Source organism: Cetorhinus maximus, chromosome 11 (genome assembly GCF_964194155.1).
Source record: "Cetorhinus maximus chromosome 11, sCetMax3.hap1.1, whole genome shotgun sequence".
Lineage (NCBI taxonomy): Eukaryota > Metazoa > Chordata > Chondrichthyes > Lamniformes > Cetorhinidae > Cetorhinus > Cetorhinus maximus.
In genome coordinates, this window is record NC_135889.1 from 59,935,498 (window position 1) to 59,954,034 (window position 18,537).

Here is an 18,537-nt window from a genome sequence, read left to right on the forward strand (position 1 = left end):
TACTGATGTTTATTATAGCCATTAAATATCAGAAGAAAGAATGCAACCGTTTTCTAACCATGACTACGGTCATAGATACCCCTCCTTTTTTGATTTGAGCTTTTTGATAAGAGAGTAATTGTAATTTTGTGGTATGACTTAAAAGCGTTTTTCTTATTCTAAATTCTTAGATTGTGGTTTGAATGTTCACAAGCAATGCTCCAAGATGGTTCCACATGATTGCAAGCCGGACCTGAAGCATGTGAAAAAAGTCTACAGCTGTGATCTGACAACACTAGTCAAAGCGCATAACACGAAAAGACCAATGGTGGTGAATATGTGCATTCGAGAAATTGAAAATAGAGGTAGGAGCCAGCAGTCAGTCTTAGATTATGGGCAGTCACTGATAATTTCTATGCTAACCAATTGAAAAGGTTTTTTTTAACTATTATAAACATTTTAATTTGCACTTTTAGACCAGTTGCTTCTGATATTATGTTTGATTCTGTGCATTCACACCTGTATGCTAAAATGTACCTACTAAAACTGACTAAATGTTCATGGTGGAGTGAATATTCTCTAATTATTTACTTCAGGCCTAAGTGCACAATGCTTAAAAAGATATGGATCTAGAATTTTGATGACAGTGCTTAAAATACCAGGCAGCATTCATGCAGGCAGAATGCATGCACATGTTCTGAGCCAGACATGCACTGACCACCATATTGATATAGGCATTAAAAAGACATCCAGGACCCACATCCGAAACAGACATTAAGCCTTTGTATATGCAAATAAGAGGCCTTATACCTGTTTTGATAGCCCCCTTTACCAGAACAGCTGCATTCAGGAAAACTGGGTCCAGATGAGGTCCAACCAACAGTCCTTAAAGGGCTGCCACCAGCAAGTTTTTAAGTACCTGAATTTGGGACTGAAAGGTGCAGGACTGCTCCTCCCAACTCAATATTAAAACTTTTCTATCGTCCATCACTCACATCAGTTCCTGCTCACAGGCTCCCTTTCTTTCCTGTTTGTGGCCTTCTTCCCCCACCATCCCTCCAACCCCCCCATCTTCCAGTCACCCCCCCTTCCTCCTGATCACTTATCCTCCTCCTCCAAAACCTACATAACGACCACCACTGGCAACACAGTGGCCCAAAATTAAAATAGTCTTTGCTGACCACTGCTTGGGGATGCCCACCAGGTGCCTACATCTCGCTTAAATGAGACCTAAACCACAATATTGGTGTAAATGATTTCAGATCTTAAACATTCGATCAGGATTATCAAACTTGATTAATTTAAAATAGAAAACTGAAGTACCTGCACAATTTTCATACTCAAGTGTAGGTTTTTGCTGTATTGAGCATTTATGTAAGTCCATAATGGACTTATATAAATAGAACACAGGTTTGCAAATGTGATTTAATCTCAGAAACCTTTTTGTAATGTTGCATTACATTAAGGGTAATTATATATGACAGGATATGAGAAATATGTATGAAGAGATAACAGTTTGTATATATGTTCCACATTGCTTTGCAGCAAATGAGAACAACTGTCAGTGTGTTGCTCTTTCAAATGCACTGTCATTCACTCTGTTGCAGGCTCAGGAAAGTCTTATTGTTCCACTGAGGATTATATTGTAGTATGCTAGGAGATTCTCCACAACGCATATGCTTACACTCCAACATCCTGTGAAGTGCAGACCCAAGTGTGATTAAGAACTTGCTTCAGCTGACAATCATTAGTCAGAACAGGATATCACTCCTAAATTTAAGCTTTCGAGAGAGGTTGAACATCTGAGTAAAAATGATTCTGAGTGTATCAGTATTGATATTGCAGGTAACTACACAAAAAGGAAGAGAAAGAATTTTCACTCATGCAACACCTTTCACAACCATAAGATGGCCCAACACATTCCACAAACAAGGATGGGATGGATTTTCTCCATAGAAAAGGGAGCCTCAAGTTGGGCTCCTGACTCCTTTCTCCTAACTCAGCAGATCCATCTCCATGGAAACTAACCTCATATGTACTATTTTTACTGTGGAGCATGATTGAGTCAGGCCTGCCACCTCCATGTCCAGTCAGACCCCCATGCCACCTCCATGCCCCCTCATACCCCATATACGTCCAAGGCCACTCATCCCCCATGCCACCTCCATGTGCCCATACCCCTGATGCCAGCTCCATGGTCACTCTTACCTGCATGCCACCTCATACCCCATTCCACTTCATACACCCCATAGTCTCTCACCTAGTATTCACTATAAACAGACCTCTGGAGCCATGTGGAGATGAAAAAAAATAAACTTCCACAATCTGAGAGAGCTCTCACTCCTCCACACCAGATACTGAAAAAAAATCTCTTTCATGAAACCCATTCAAAGATTTTCAAGGATTTTAAATCTCCACAAATGAACAATATGTTACACAAACAAACAAACTTATATTCACTAACCACATCCAAGACAGCTAATTCTTTAATAGCCTTTAAAAACTGTCAATAAAAATATGAACTCAGCCATCCTGCTGAGGTAAATGGTTTTTGAGCCTTTGAAATTCAGCCAAGCATTCATAATAGACTCAGTTATAATTACAGCCCCTGGGAAATGTCAATAATGAAGTCTGTTGAAACTGCAGGAACAAATGTTTTTTTTTTCTAAGCTACAGCAGCTAGCCTGTCAAACAATGGACTCCAGCAGCGAGTGTTTGCTTTTTTGCGCTAACTGACAGCTGCTGTCTGTTTTTGTCATTTTTAAAATGCCGGGCTTTAGATAACTTCGAATCATGACACTTAAATAGACCTTATCCTCTCTTCAAGAGCGCAAATGCCTCCTCCATAAATTCATGTCTCCCACACTGCTGTTTAAGTCCTTTGGAACAGCCAAAATGGGGTCTGTGTGAACTTAGCACTGATTTCAAATAGCTCTGCTGAGTTCAGGTTTCCCGCATGTGTGATTCACACCCCACCCCCTTTTCCCCTGCCGGCAAAAATGGGATCTGTTTCCGCTTCCAGGTCCCACCCACCATTTTTAAAGGCCTCCAGAATCAGCCCGACTCTGCAAAAATCCGGCCAGTGGTTTTGAAGTGTGGTAAAACACAATTTTATAGATAAAATTAATTATGTTATTGTGATATATGTCATATTTTATCAGATACCTTATTTTTGAGCTTGTGTAATAAAAATATTGAATGAAAGTTTTGTGAAAAATTATTTTGAAAGGTTTGATTGGCTCTGCTTTTTTACTGGTAGATTTTCATCGCAGCTACTGAGTTCTATTTGTTGCAGTCAAATGGACTTTGAACAAAATTGAGCTGGTTTCATGTTTTATTGTTAAATCTTCTCTAGTATTCTGGGTCATGACTTGTTACTTTTGCAATTTTCATAAGGAAGCGTGTTGCCCAGAGTGTGATGACAAACAGTAAATGCATACAGTCATTCCATTTTTATATAGTATTAGCTCTTCTGTTACATTGTTCATGCTGAGTTAGAGGATATCTTGTGGTAAGCTATATAACACACACTATTTTATCAGGCCCATTGATTTGCAGTGATTGAAAGAAAGAACTTGCATTTATATGGCACTTTCCACAGCCTCAGGATGTCTCAAAGCAAGTATAGCCAGCAGCAGCCAATTTGCACGCAGCAAGGCCCCACAGAAAGCTTGGATTCTGTAATAATATAGATATTTGCATGGAAACTAATCTCAGGGGGAGGATCAAGCCACAGGGCCCAAAGTATACTTGTTTGGAAGTGGCATCTTTATCAGTGGCCAGAGCTCAGTATATCAGAACCAGAACATAGACAACTTGGTTGAACCAGGATAGTGACTACCTGAGGTTAGGCTTTTAGTTTTGAAGCATGTTCAGTGTGGGGGAAAAGGGGAAAGTTAGGAGTACAGCATTCTATGAACTTGGCATGATGTGGTTAGCACCCAAAGAGAGTGACATTTTGGAATTCTGGGCTTGGAGGACAGAATTGTGGGAGGAATGCAGGTATGATATAGAGACAAAGGCAGACAATTCGTTAGGATGGTCGACATGCGGGTTGGTGAGGAGTCCATAGCACATGGAGAAGGACAGGTAGACTGCCTCCAAATGGTAGATCAGAATGAGACCAAAGACCTAAGTATGAAACTTAACCTGAGGAGTGACCAAGAACTTGCAGAGATAACACACTAAAGGGATACTTCAGGCATTTTGGCAAGTTTTTGCAAAAGTAATTTAAAATTGCACATGCAAGTTTGTCCTTCCCTTTAATTTCCCTTATCATTGTGGTTAACATCACTAGATCTCAGATCATTAGCAACATCTGGTTGTTCAAGCCTTCAAATGCAAACACACTCAAACTCAGTGTAAAATAATAGGTCTATGCAATCAGCTAGGCCGTAAGTAAGTGCAACTAACATTACTTAAAATTTAACATTTTAATCCCCTATCACAGCACCCCTTACAGGTATTGTAAGTAAGCCTAAAATAAGAGTGCCATTAAGACAGTTGCTATCGGGCTTTCAGTATACATTGAAATGGAATGTGTTGATCTACCTACCCTTTTTAATATGTAAGATATAGTTACTTTGGAGTAATTATTTACTGTTATTATATTGCCTGTTTCTTGTCAAAGTCTTATTTCCACCTCCATAACATTGCCCGACTGCGCCCCTGTCTCAGTTCATCTGCTGCTGAAATCCTCATTAAGCGTTCATTATCTCTAGACTCAACACACTCCTGGCTGATCTCCCACATTCTACCCTACGTACACTTAATCGCCTGTTTCTTAATTCTCAGCCAGGCCCATTCCCCTGTCACTCCTGTGCTTGCTGACTTACATTGGCTCCCAGTCAAGCATTTTCTTGATTTTAAAATCCTCACCCTTGTTTTGAAATCCCTCCACAGCCTTGCCCCCTCCCTATCTCTGTAATCTCCTCCAGCCCCACAACCCTCCATGATATCTGCGCTCCTCTAATTCTGGCCCCTTGTGCATTCTAATTACAATTACTCCACAAGTGGTAACCATGCCTTCAGTTGCCTCAGCCCCTAATTATGAAATGCCCTCACTACACTTCTCCACCTTTCTACCTCGCTTTCCTCCTTTAAGGCAGTCCTTTAAACCTGCCTCTTTGACCAAGCTTTTGACCATCTGACCTAATATCTTCTTCTGTGTCTTGTTTTGTTTTATAATGTTCCTGTGAAATGCCTTGGAGTATTTCACTATGTTAAAGGCGCCATATAAATGTAAGCTCTTATTTCTGGAGAATCCTTTTTTATTAAAATTTTATGTTTTGTAGGTCTGATGTCTGAAGGTTTGTACAGAGTATCAGGGTTTAGTGATCTAATTGAAGATGTCAAACTGGCATTTGACAGAGGTATGTTCCGTTTCATTTATAGCATTTTTACACAACTAACCAGTATTCACAACAAGCAGATGGATACTATTATCTTGACTAGTTTCTAGATTTTCACTTTTGAAAACAACTGCATAAATCTAAATATGTCAAAGTCTAGTCGGAGGAAGTTAAAGATTTCAAATTTGGTATGTTCTGCAACAGTTGAAACTGAAAGTTACCTAATATCAGTTCCTTAATTTGATTACTATACGAATCCAGGCATACAGTGAGCTACAACCACAGAAAACCATAATAAATCTATTTTTAATTAGTGTTAGAAGGACAGATTTTAGCCTTCAAAGAAGTTATGCATTTCTCCTGTAAGACAGTAGTATTAATTAAGTTCTGCAGTATTTTAATTTATCTGCTCATTAGACAGTATGTGAAAAAGGAGCCCAAAATTATTGTAATCCCCACTTTTTTCTCCCAACTGGTATCAGTGATTGCATAATGCTTTACATCTACTGCGACTTTAAGAGTCAGCCAAAGAAGAAGATAATGCCCCAGCCTATTCTTTTAGAGGGGACTGAAAAGTCAGATCATTTTATTTTGCTTCAGGCTACAGGATATTAGCACTTCTAATCAAAAGCAGAAACCCTTATTAAAGCTGCAAAATCTTGTTAGAGGGCCTCTTTCAATACTTTGGTCCCAAACAAAATTTTCTGTTGCACAACAGTTTGTGTTGTATCACAGAATAAAATGCAGCTTAAACACTGCAGATTTTCACTATCTTTGGGAGAGTGAAGAAAGAGTTTATTGGTTTTCTTGCCTGCTTTATGTAACGCAATGTCATATCAGTGACCTTGTGTGCGTTAGTGTTTCCCCAAAACATGTATTTGCAGGATTCTCCTTCCCAAAATATGTGTTAACTTGTCTGGATCAGTATCTCGATGAACCAATTAGGGAACAGGCTCTTTTAGATCTAATATAGTGTAATGAGAAAGGGTTAATTAATGATCTTGTGGTAAAGGGGCTTCTAAGGAAGTGTAATATATGTATGAATTTTGTATTGAGTTTGAAAGTGATTTAATTAAGTCCAAAACTATGGTATTAAATCTGAACAAAGTAGACCGTGTAGGTATGAGAGGCTAGTTAAGTAAGCTAGCTTGGGTAACTGCATGTAAAGGTATGACAGTAGATATGCAACTGCAAACATTTAAAGAATTAATTCATAACTTTCAACAATTATAGGAATAAGAGAAATAAAAATCCCATGGGAAAAGTGGTCCATAGTGTCTAATATGAGAGGTTAAGGATAGATTAAAGGAGGAGAATTATAATGTTGGCAATAAGCGCAGTACGTTTTAGGATTGGAAAGATTTTAGAATTCAGAGAAGGATGACCAAGAAATTGATAGAGATAAGAGAATGAGAGTAAACTAGCAAGGGACATAAAAACTGTCTACAAAATGTCTATAGGTATGCTAAAAGGAAGCAAATAGCAAAACTAAACATGGGCCCATTAGAGGCAGAGACAGAAGAATGAGGAATAAGGAAATAACAGAGACATTAAACAAACACTTTGTATCTGTCTTCATGATAATAAACTCAAAATCCACTCCAGAAACAGTAGAGAACCAAGGCCTTAGCAAGAATGAGGTACTTAAATAAATCAGTATAGTAAAGAAGTAGTACTGGAGAAATTAATGGGTCTTAAAGTCAATAAGTGCCCTGGACATGATGTCCTGTATACTATGATTTTAAAACAGCTAGCTACAGAGATAGTTGATGTATTGGCTAGATCTTCCAGGATTCCCTAGATCCTACAATAGCTCCCAGGGACTGGAAGTTAGCAAGTGTAACTGCACAATTCAAGAAAGGAGGGAGAAAGAAAACAAGGATACTCCAGTTAGCCTGACAGTAGGGACAATGCTAGAATCAGTTATTTAGGATATGGCAAAAAAACATTTAAAAAATCATATGGAGCCATAACATCCATGGAGTGGCAATCAGAGTTGGATTGCCATTCTGATCCTACTTACTACCCTAAAATGAAGCCGCACCTTTCTTGCCTGACCTTCTGATTTGGGGCTGGTGAGAAAGGTGCAGTGTAGGGACGCCTTGTGTCAAGGGCAGCTGAGTCAGTGGAAGACACACCCTTTTTTACAGCACTAGCTGCCTTAGAGCAAGTAATTTTAAAGGTGCAGCACTTTGAGAAGCCAAGGAGATGCTAGGTGTATATGGTGAGCGGGTAGAATTGAGCGGACAGTTAGGTTGTCAGTGGGGGGAGGTGGTCAGTGGGGAGGTGTGGCCAGTACGATGGCCATCAGTAGTCAGGTGGTCAGTAGGGGGGTATGGTCAGTGGCAGGGAGTGTCGGGTGGTCAGTGGGGGCAGTTGGGTGGTCAGTGAGGGGGGTGGGCTGTGGGGAGGGCATTCGGGAGGTGGAGAGGGTAGTCGGGGGTGGGCGTGGGGTGGGGAGGACAGTCGGGGAGGTGGGATTGTAGTGAGAGCGGGGAGGGCATCTGAGGGGGTGGGGGTGTAGTCAGGAGGGTGGGGAAGGCAGTCATAGAGGTGGGGGCATAGTCGGGGGGTGAAGAGAGCAGTCAGGGTGGTAGGGGTGTAGTCTGGTGGTGGGGAGGGCAGTCGAGGGGGTCCTGTGGAGGGTTGGGGGGTGAGGGGGAGTCCTGTCGGGGGACAAGGAGTAATTAGGTGGGGGTTAGTTGGGGGGGTCCCCTGGGGGGTCAGGATGTAGTCAGGGAGGGTGGCAAGGTAGTGAGGGGTCTCATGGGAGGGTCAGGGGTAGTCGGGGGGTGGTCATGGGTTGGGGAGTTCCCATGGAGGGTTGGGGCGGTGGTGGAGGTCCCATGGGGAGGGGGTATCGGCGGGTGGGTGTCGGTACTATATTTTCCCAGAAGTTAGAAATGATTTTAATGCTTCTAACTTTTTCTGGTTAACTATTACTGCAAGACAGTTAGAACCATCCAGAGTTTGCAATTTAAATCGCAGTATTTGATGGTTCCCAGTGCAGGGCAATTGCCCAACAGAAGTTTGAACTTCGCAGGCAATTGCCATACTTTCCTTACATGGGGACTTCTGGGGTGGGGGGTTCCCAGATGCATCTTTGAGGTACCCTCCCAGGTATGACATCCTGGGGAACGGAAGTTATGGGCCATGATTCAGTGGTGTCAACACAGATTTATGAAAGGTAAATCATGTTTGACAAATCTATTAGAGTTTTTTGAGGATGTAACTAGTAGGGTATGTCATATCTTTACAGATATACTCACTTGTGTGTACAACAATGCCATCAGTAACAGAACTAGTTTAATCCAGTTTTGTCTTATATACATACATATACATGGCCTCAGGAGGGCGCCATTACACTCCCCCCTCCTTAATGAAAAGCTTACAATATGTTCAAGTTCTACACAATCTTTATACACTTCTTGTTTTTCATTTATTCACAATTTAAACTTAACCACTGGTTTCCTATTCCTAAGAGGATACTTCCTTTCCTGACACAAACTTTCAGAGTTTGGGGAAAGACTTTGACCCATCTTGGCCTGATCTGAGGAGAAATTTTTCTCCAGCAAAAACTTACTTTCAATTGCATTTTCCACTTCATCAGCCATGTCTGTCTGACTCTGGCTTGGATCTGCATTGGCTTGGATCTGCATTGGTTTCTGGCACAATTTATGTCGGAGTAACTATTGGTATTCTACTTGCATCCCAACCATCTGATTCATCAGACTCATTTGATTCTCCCCAACTTCTGTCATTTTCGTGAACTTCTGAAGGTAAGACTTGATCAACATGTATAAACCTAATCTTTCCACTGCCAAACATCTTGACCAAATATGTGCGAGGGCCACATATTTTCACGACTCTTCCTGGTAGACACTTCAGCCATTTGTGAACGCGATTCTTCACTCTAGCCTTCTGGACAACTTCAGACTTCTTTCTCTCACTCTACTCTTGTCATGACTCTCTTTCTGTCTTGATTCTACTGATTGTGCTAAATGTGCAATGAAAACCTCATTCTGAGCTATCTTCTAAGAAGCAATTCAGCTGGCATTCTGCCAGTAGTAGTATGAGGTATATTACGATAAGTAAACAGAACATTCATCAGCCTGTGATCCAATGACAACTGACATTTCTTCCAATTCATATCTAGTATTTGTTTAGCAAGAGCATTCTTAACAAGTATACTGTGCACTTAGCTTCTCCTTTGGAAGTAGGATGATATGGTAGAACTCTAGTGTGTTTTATCCTTTTCGTTCTCATGCAGATTCTTCTGAACAGAACTGAGGTCTGTTGTCAGATACAGCTTTCTTTGGGAACCCATAAGCAGCAAACAAACTATGCAAAATAACTAGAGTTTTGCTAGTTGTTCGATTCATTGGGAACCCCTCAATCCACTTCAGTTAGCTATCTATCACAATGAAGTGCTGTTGCCCTTCAAATTCTGTAAAATCTGTGTGCAGCCTCAGCCATATTCTAGCTGGTCATTTCCATAGTTGCAAAGGTGCTGATGGCAGCTTCATTTCTACAGGTTGAGACACTCTACAGTGTTTCATTGAATCTTCTACGTCTTTATCTAACCCTAGCCACCGAAGATAGCTCCTTGCTAGACTGTTTCTCAAGCTCATCCCCAAGTGTTGATCATGAAGATCACATAGCAACTGTAATCTGTACTTTTCAGGGATTACAACTCTGGCTCCCCACATAACACAACCTTTATCAACTGATAACTCATTCTTACACCTAAACAATTTGCCTGATTTCTAAATCTAGTCTCTGTGCTGGCCACCAATTTGTGATATATTTGTTCACCCTTGCCAATACGGGGTCCCTGTGAGTTGTTCTATCAATTTCATCTGCTGTGACTGGCAATTCATCTACGTGTGAAAGGAAAAATACATCTTCCCTGTTTGGCTGTACATCTGATGGGGATGGTAATCTAGACATCGCATCAGGATTACAAAGATCTTCAGCTCATCTGTACTTAATATCATACTGATAAGCAGACAAAATCAAAGCCCATCTCTGCATTAGGGCTGCAGCTGAGGTGGGTATTGGAGACTTTGGATTCAAAACAGCCGTCACTTATTTCTGATCAGTTTCGGTCATGAAATTATCCAACATGAGAGATCACAGCATTTATTCCGTGTGGAGCGGCATCACATGCTAGCCTAATTTCTTTGGACACATCATAATATACCAGCACTGTACCCTCTGCAAGTTGATTTTTACACAACTTGAATGTTTCATCACACAATTTCACTGAACACTCTTCCTCAAGAGATCATCTAACGGATGCAATAAAGTTACCAAATTTGGTATGAATTTACCATGGTAATTCACGAGGCACTGAAAAGATCTGAGCTCAAACATATTCTCAGGGTACGGCACATTTCTTATTGCTTGAACCTTACTCTTGGTAGAATGTAACCCCTCCTTATATGCCCTGTGATCCAAATACTCCACAGAGTTTTGAAACATTTCACATTTGTGTGCCTTCGCTCAAACTTTATGCTTTTCCAAACGTTGGAGTACCTTTAACAAAAACAGAAAATGCTGGAAAAACTCAGCAGGTCTAACAGCAACTGTGGAGAGAAAAACAGATTTAACGTTTCGAGTACGTATGACTCTTCTTCAGAGCACCTGGAGCAGCTTTTCCAGTCTGTCATAACGGGTCTGCCTGTTTGAAGCTGAAGTATGTATGTCATCCAAATAGCACACTACCCCATGCATTCCTTGCAAAATTTGGGTTCATCACCCCTTGGAAGATTCCAGGGGCTGAAGAAACACCAAATGGCAGCCTATGAAACGGAAGTAGACTCATATGTATATTGATGATCAAGTACGGCTTAGACTCATCATCTAACTCAAGTTGCAGATAAGTATTTGTCAGATCTAACTTTGAAAAAATCTGGCCTTCTGATTACATTATTAACAGATCCTCCAAGTTTGGCAACGTATTGGGTGGATTACGTTCCAGTACCTGATTTATAGTTACCTTATAATCCCCACATAGTTTTACACTACCATCTGACTTTGGTATTGCCACTATGGGAGTAGCCCAATTATTCTGTTCTATCTTAGAGATAATGTTCTCAGTCTCACGTCTTTTTAGTTCTTGCTCCACTTTCTCTCTTAGAGCATTGGGTCCTGGATGCAGCCTGCAATAAACTGGTCTGGTGTTCCTCTGAACACGTATATTAGACTTGTATCTGTGAATCAGTTTGCCAGTTTCACTCGACATCTGAGGGTACTTGTCGATCACATCATCTTGCTTTGTAAATCTTGCTTCAACACTAAAGCTCATTCCAATTTAATTTGAGTGCTGCTAACCAGTTTCTTCCTAACAAGGCTAATTTTTCACCTTTCACCACAATGATAGGCAATTTTGCACATTGCTCATAATATGTGACTGAAATTATGGGAATTTTCTCTCCTCCTTAACTGCGTAACTGTATTCACAATTTCTCCAGCTGATTTTGACTCAACTTTTCACGTTACAACAACTCAGGAATCATGCTGACTGATTGTTGATCTCTACGTTTACAGGAGCTCCATCCAATGCTACTTGGACACAATGCCCTGCGAAATACCACTGGGATATCCATGTGTTTCGGTTCATTTGGATCTCAGCCCCCATCGACCTGCTTCTGTTCGACAACAGTATGAAGTGACTGCCGTTTCCTCCAGCCAGCAATTTCTCCATTTACCCTATTGCGACATGCCCTGGCAAGATGACCCTTCTTCTTGCAGCTGCAGCACTCTGCCTTCACAAATGTACAATTCTGTATCCATTGTTCACCTGTAACTGGACTTTGCTGTACCACTGCTACTACTAACTGCCATCATTGGGGCTTTCTCCTTACTCATCTGCAGCTCATTTACTTCAGCAGATGACTGACAGTTGTTAACTCTAACTTCTCTCGAGTCACATTCCACCACGTCCATGGACAATGCTGTTTGGTAGGCTATTTTAAAAGTTAACTTTGGCAATGTCATCAATTTACTGCACATGCACTCACATTTTAAACCGCAAATCTGTCTCACAGCACTTTCCTTGAAATTCACCAAAATTACAATGAACAGACAGCTGACTTCTTTCCCCAAACCGTTAGCTTTCTGCAGTCTCCAAAGGCTTGGAGTTATAGCGCTGTTTAAGCTTACTCAAAATGTCCAACAGTATCATGTCTTTTGGCTTTGCTAGGGTAAGCATTTCATACATTTCTTGGCCTGCTTCAGTCAAAAATATCACCATTTTCCTTTCCCCCACTGCCTGGTTGACAGCTGGATTATCAGGATCTTCGAGGATATTGTTATCCATGAAAAGCGTCTCTAACCTTTTATGATCCCAGCTGATATTACTACTGGACAAGTCAGATCCCAGGGTGGAACCTGGCTTGATAGATCCTAACTTTTATTTTTTGTTTAGAAACATAAAAAGTGGCAACTGAACAGAGTCACAGGAGTCAACTGATGAACTTTTAACAATAGAATAAAACATTTATTAAACAAGAAAAGATGAACTATATTACAATACTCCTTCACCCAAAACTATACCTTTACAGATATACACAGATTTGTAAGGATAACACAAGTTACAAAAGCTAACTTATACCCTATTGTTCACATTAAGTACACAGTCCATGTAAACCAATAGGTGACTTGTGGTCAGACACAGCATGCTCTGAAACCAAGTGACAAATGCCACCCCAAACAGATGCTATGGTTCTCTCATCAACTCCTCCAGACGCTTGTCACACCGTGAGCCAACTGGTCTCACTAAACTCCATCTTTCACACGAGGGTTTCCAATCTCCACTCTTGAAGAACCCACTTTGGAATCTTCTCAAAAGGACACTTTCTCTCAGAGTCCTTCCACAAGAGTCCACCTCCAGGGCTTCAAACTCTCCTTCTGATGTTCCTTTCCCCTGGATTGCCACGTGCATTCAAGCTTTGCCTTCCACATACTCTCTTTCAAATGCTCAGCCATGCCAACAGAGCACCGCTGCTTCACATGCCCACAGTAAAGAGTTACAGGCATTTGGCTGCCTCCTTGGTTCTTCTGGCTTCTCACAAGCCTATTTTGCTTTAAGTCTGCTTCCTACAGCTTTCTCCCTTAAAACTTGAGCCTTTCTCTGCACCTCACTCTTAACTTCACTTAACAGAACCTTTTCCAGATTCCTGTTCTTTCCCTTTGACTAGAAGGCCTTCTAGGGCCTTTCTCTTTTCCTTTTAGAACCTGCTCCCTGCAGTTCCCTCTTCCAGTAGACTGCTGACAACTTGGTATGTTCCTTGAGATGCAGAAGTCACTTGATATTCACTGTTACTTTAACTTCAGAGCAACTCATCTAAGATTCTTAGACTTATTTTCCTCAGCAGTCTGCTGGTATGTCATCTAGAGAGAGACTTAAACTGCTCCCTTCATCTTAGAGCAGAATGACCAACTGAACTCAAACTGCTTTCAGCTTCTTGGTATTTGTGTGGGGCCTCTCTCTCTGGACCCCTGTTGCTAGGCAACAGCACAGTTTTTTCTACCTTGTGTTTGTTTCAATTCCCCTTCAAGAGTCATAAATCTCATTAAAATGCAGGCATCTTTTAAGTAAAACTAAAACTCAAGTTCTCCTTTTCTTAACACAGAAATACAAATTAAACTTAAAGATATACCTTATTCCTAACACATCCAAATACACATATAGGCCTGAATTTTCAGCTCAGCGGATGGGCGCAATCGTCGGGCCTGGAATCGGCTGGGAAATGGACTGCCGACCGCGATTGGCCCCCGACCGCAATTTCACGCTAGCTGGCCAATTAACAGCCAGCCAGCATGAAACCCGCGCTGAAAAGCTCAATGCTGCTGGAGTGGGGGCGGGAGGAGGGTGGGTGATGACATCAACGTGGGCGCAGGCGAGTGCTGAAAGAAAGCTCCCTGAAGGCAGAGAGCTGCCTCAGGGAGCTGCAGGCCCAAAAACCATGAAATAAAGTTTTGAAAATCAGAAACAAAATATCCAACCATCACTATCAGGCACCTGAACATAAGGATGATAAAAATGCTGTCCACAGATTTTTATTTTTATCTTATTTAATAACGGAAACATCATCCCACCCTTGGATGAGGTTTGATGAAAAATGCTGAGGCTGCCTGGCCGATTCCCCCAATCCGTCAACTGTAAGGTTGGACCAGGCACAAAAAATCGGAGTCAATTGCACCATTAATGGGCTTAATTGCCCTCTTAATTGCCGGCGGGCGCACTTCCAACTTTTGCTCGTGTCCCCCCAGCGAAATATCGCATGAATGTACATTGATGTCTGGGCGCTCACCCGACATCTTCTCACGCAATTTTATGCCCAACCGGGTCGGGCGGGAGCCCACCCATAGGCATAAAATTCTGCCTATAAATTACTTAAACCATCTCTAGTTCCTAAAAAACCACTCTACATATGCTCCGAAAGACTCTTGGTCACATCTGTACTCCCACAGACATCCGATAATACCTATTGATGCAGCCAACTTCGAAGGCCAGTCCATCTACAGGTACAACATGCTATAAGCCTATTTCTCACAGAAAGAACACTCACAAGTTCCTCAGCTGGTTAGCTGGAAGCTTCTCCAACACAAGTTTGTTTCATGATCCATGATCCCATCTCGTCATCAAATTTGTCCTATCTTTACATACTCGTGTAGACAACATAGCCATCGGTAACAGAGAACTAGTTTAATCCAGTTTTGCTTTTTACTCTATACCATACATACATGTGTGGCCACAAGAGGGCGCTGTTAAGGTTGATAAGGAGAACAAATGAATGTAAGCATTTTGAATTTCAAAAAGCCACACAAGAGATTATTATAGAAAATTAGGGCTCATGGGATTGGAGGTAATATATTAGCCAGGATTGAGGATTGCTTAGAAATAAGCAGACCATTTGTGGATGGCAGGCTGTAACTAGTGAGTACCACAAGGATTGCTGCTTGGGCCTCAGCTATTTACAATCTGTATCAGTGACTTAAATGAAAGGGCCAAGGGTAACATATACAAGTTTCCTGATGATACAAAGTTAGCTAGGAAAGTAAACTATGAGGAGGATGCAAAGAGGCTGCTAAGGGATATTGACAGCTTGAGTGAGTGGGCAAAAACAAGGCAGATGGAATATAATGTCAGGAATTGTGAAGTTATCCGCTTTTTTAAGAAAAGTAGAAAAGCAGCATATTTTTTAAATGACATCTGAAATATTTCAATAGTCAGTAGTAATTCACCTCCTGACTCCCCAAAGCCTGTTCATCATCTACAAAACACATGTTAGGAGTGTGATGGAATACTCTCCATTTTTGCCTGGATGATTGCATCTACAACAATACTCAAGAAACTCGACACCATCCAGGTCAAAGCAGCCCACTCATTTGGCACTTCATCCACCACCTTCAGTATTCACTCCTTCCCCCACTGACGGACAGTGGCAGCAATGTGTACAATCTACAAGAGGCACTGCAGCAACTCACCAAGGCTTCTTCCAAACCGTGACCTCTACCATCAAGAAGGACAAGGGTAGCAGATGCATGGGAACACCACCACCTGCAAGTTGCTCTCCATGTCACACACCATCCTGACTTGGAACCATATTGCTGTTGCTTCACTGTGTCTGGGTCAAAATCCTGGAACTCCCTTCCTAATAGCACTGTGGATATACCTATGCTACATGGGCTGCAGCAGTTCAAGAAGGTGGTTCACCACCAACTTCTCAAGAGCCATTAGGGATTGTCAATAAATGTTGGCCAGTGACATCCTACCTGTGAAAGAATGTCCTTTATACATAAATCACAAAGTTTACATGCAATTACAGAAGGCAGTTAGGAAGGCTAATTGTATGTTAATTTTTATTACAAAGGGATTGGAGTATAAGAGTCAAGGAGCCTTACTGCAATTATATAAGGCCTTAGTGAGATCACACCTGTAGTTCCATGTATAGTTTTGGTTTCTTTAACAAAGGAAGGATATGATTACCCTAGAGAGAGTGCAATGAAGGTTCACTGGGCTGATTCCTGAATGAGAGGATTGTCCAATGAGGAGAGATGGAGTAGACGAGGCCTATATTTCCTGGAATTTAGAAGAATGAGAGCTGATCTGAATGAAACATAAAATTCTTAAGGGACTTGACAGGGTAGATGCTGGAAGGATGTTCCTCCTGGTTGGGGAGTCTTGAATTAGAAGTCACAGACTCAGAATAAGAAGTTGGCCATTTAGGACTGAGATGAGGAGAAATTTCTCATTTCAAAATGTTGTGAACCTTTGTAATTGTCTACCCCAGATGGCTGTGGATGTTCAGTCTTTGAGTATACTTAAGATGCCAATTGATAGTTTCTTGGAGATGAAGGGAATTAACAGATGTGAAGATAGTGCGGGGAAGATGGAGTTGATGTAGAAGATCTGCAATAAGCAGGCCCAAAGGGCCCTATGGCCCGCTCCTTTTTCTAATGTTTATTATCTTATGTTTCAAATATAACTATGAATAGTACATGTGATTGAAACAATTGCCTTAACTTTCAAGATGCTGCCTAACATTTGTGATTATCATAGTTATGTCTGCAGCATGGTCTGCCATGCTGTCACACAGAAGGATGTTGTGTGAAGCAATTATAAAAATGGAAAAACAAAATAGGTTTCCTTTTATATTGATACATATTGAATGTAATACAAGAGTAGAATATATTGAACTGAATATCTGTTTTGTATTGATTTTTAATTTTTTTTGGATCCTAGATGGTGAGAAAGCAGACATTTCAGTAAATATTTATGAAGATATAAATATTATCACTGGTGCACTTAAATTGTACTTCAGAGATTTGCCCATTCCACTTATCACATATGATGCCTACCCAAAATTTATTGAAGCTGCACGTGAGTACAGATTTAATTTAAATCCAATAGTCATGTTATTGACTTATTTATGTGTATTTAAAATCTATTTATATATTGTTAAAATTGGCATGTCCTGTCATTTGTCAATAACTTGAGTTTGTAAGTTGTAATTGCCTGTGATGTCTTTAGGTAGAGCTCTAATAATGCTTTCAAATACACAGAGTCATATATTTCTCACACATTCCGGTCACAAAAGCCTGTGACTATGATTTTCTTTATTTAGAGTTTCTTGAAACCTGCAGTTTCACACGTTGACCACCTAGTTGCTCAATACCAGTTTGAAGGAAAGCTGGAACTGATTCCCATCTAAATTATCTATTAAGTTCTGTTTACACCTGTTTTCTGATTGTAATAGTGTGAAAATTGGCTCCACTATATGATGCTGCTTTCATACAAGGCAAATGGTGGGAATGCTCAGACACTATAGTTTTAATATTCCACAATGGACCAGATTTTGTGCTAAAGACATCAAAACTGTCAGCCTTCACCATCATTACTTCTCTGAAACTGACAGCAACTTCTGGAGTCCATGCTTGTCAGTTATGTGGAAATTCGGAAGCTGCTGTTTTACACTATTAGTTTTGCTGTAAAAACCCTTGAAATACTTAGGCCTTGTTGATGAGGTGTAACTGGATTTTAAACAGCACACTAGTTCATAATTGCTAATGAAAGATCTCTCTGACCCTGGAAAACTAATTTAATTTTGCCTGATGTCAAATTTCTCCATTATGATATAAGGCAATCATATTTTTGAAATAATGGCCTGAATTTTATGCTCCCCTGCCGGCAGGTTTGTAGGCGGGTGTGTGGGGGGTGGGGGAGTGTAACATTCCCCAGCCGGGCTTCCTGCTGGGTTCCCGCCCGCCCCAATCTCTCTGCAGTTTTACACCATGACAGGTAAGGCCTTGGCACCAATTGAGGCCCTTAAGTGGCTAGTTATTGACCACTCAAGGGCTGTTTTCCGCCCAGCTTCAATTTTCAGGCTTGCAGGAGGAGTTCCCGGGTACAGGGGAAGCCCAAAAGTTTGCAAATGTTTGAATTATCTTTTTAAAATTTTTGTGGGGGCTAAATTGGATGGAAACGGGTACAGAGATTGCAGTACATAATTAATAATGCTAACTGCACTGTTCATTGGCTGCACACATCAGCTGCTTAAAGCTAGCCTGCACCTGTTAAAGGAAGGTGTTGTGCAGATCTTTCCAATTGTACAGGAAGCGAATCTGACCTGGGAAATGTGAAGAATGGCGGAAAGGGGAGAGAGAGAGCGAGCTCCAAAGTTTTCAGAAGCTGCAG

The 18,537-nt window shown here is 41.1% G+C and overlaps 1 protein-coding gene across 2 annotated transcripts in view; it reads left to right on the top strand.

Annotated features, from left to right (window-relative positions):
* The window catches only part of chn1 (chimerin 1), a 307,301-nt gene that overhangs the window by 275,558 nt on the left and 13,206 nt on the right, over window positions 1–18,537 (top strand). For both annotated transcript variants that reach the window (XM_078552060.1, XM_078552061.1), the window contains 3 exons: window positions 171–344; window positions 5,274–5,351; window positions 17,086–17,223. In XM_078552060.1, the coding sequence (XP_078408186.1) occupies window positions 171–344; window positions 5,274–5,351; window positions 17,086–17,223 (390 nt within the window). The remainder of the gene's footprint in view (window positions 1–170; window positions 345–5,273; window positions 5,352–17,085; window positions 17,224–18,537) is intronic.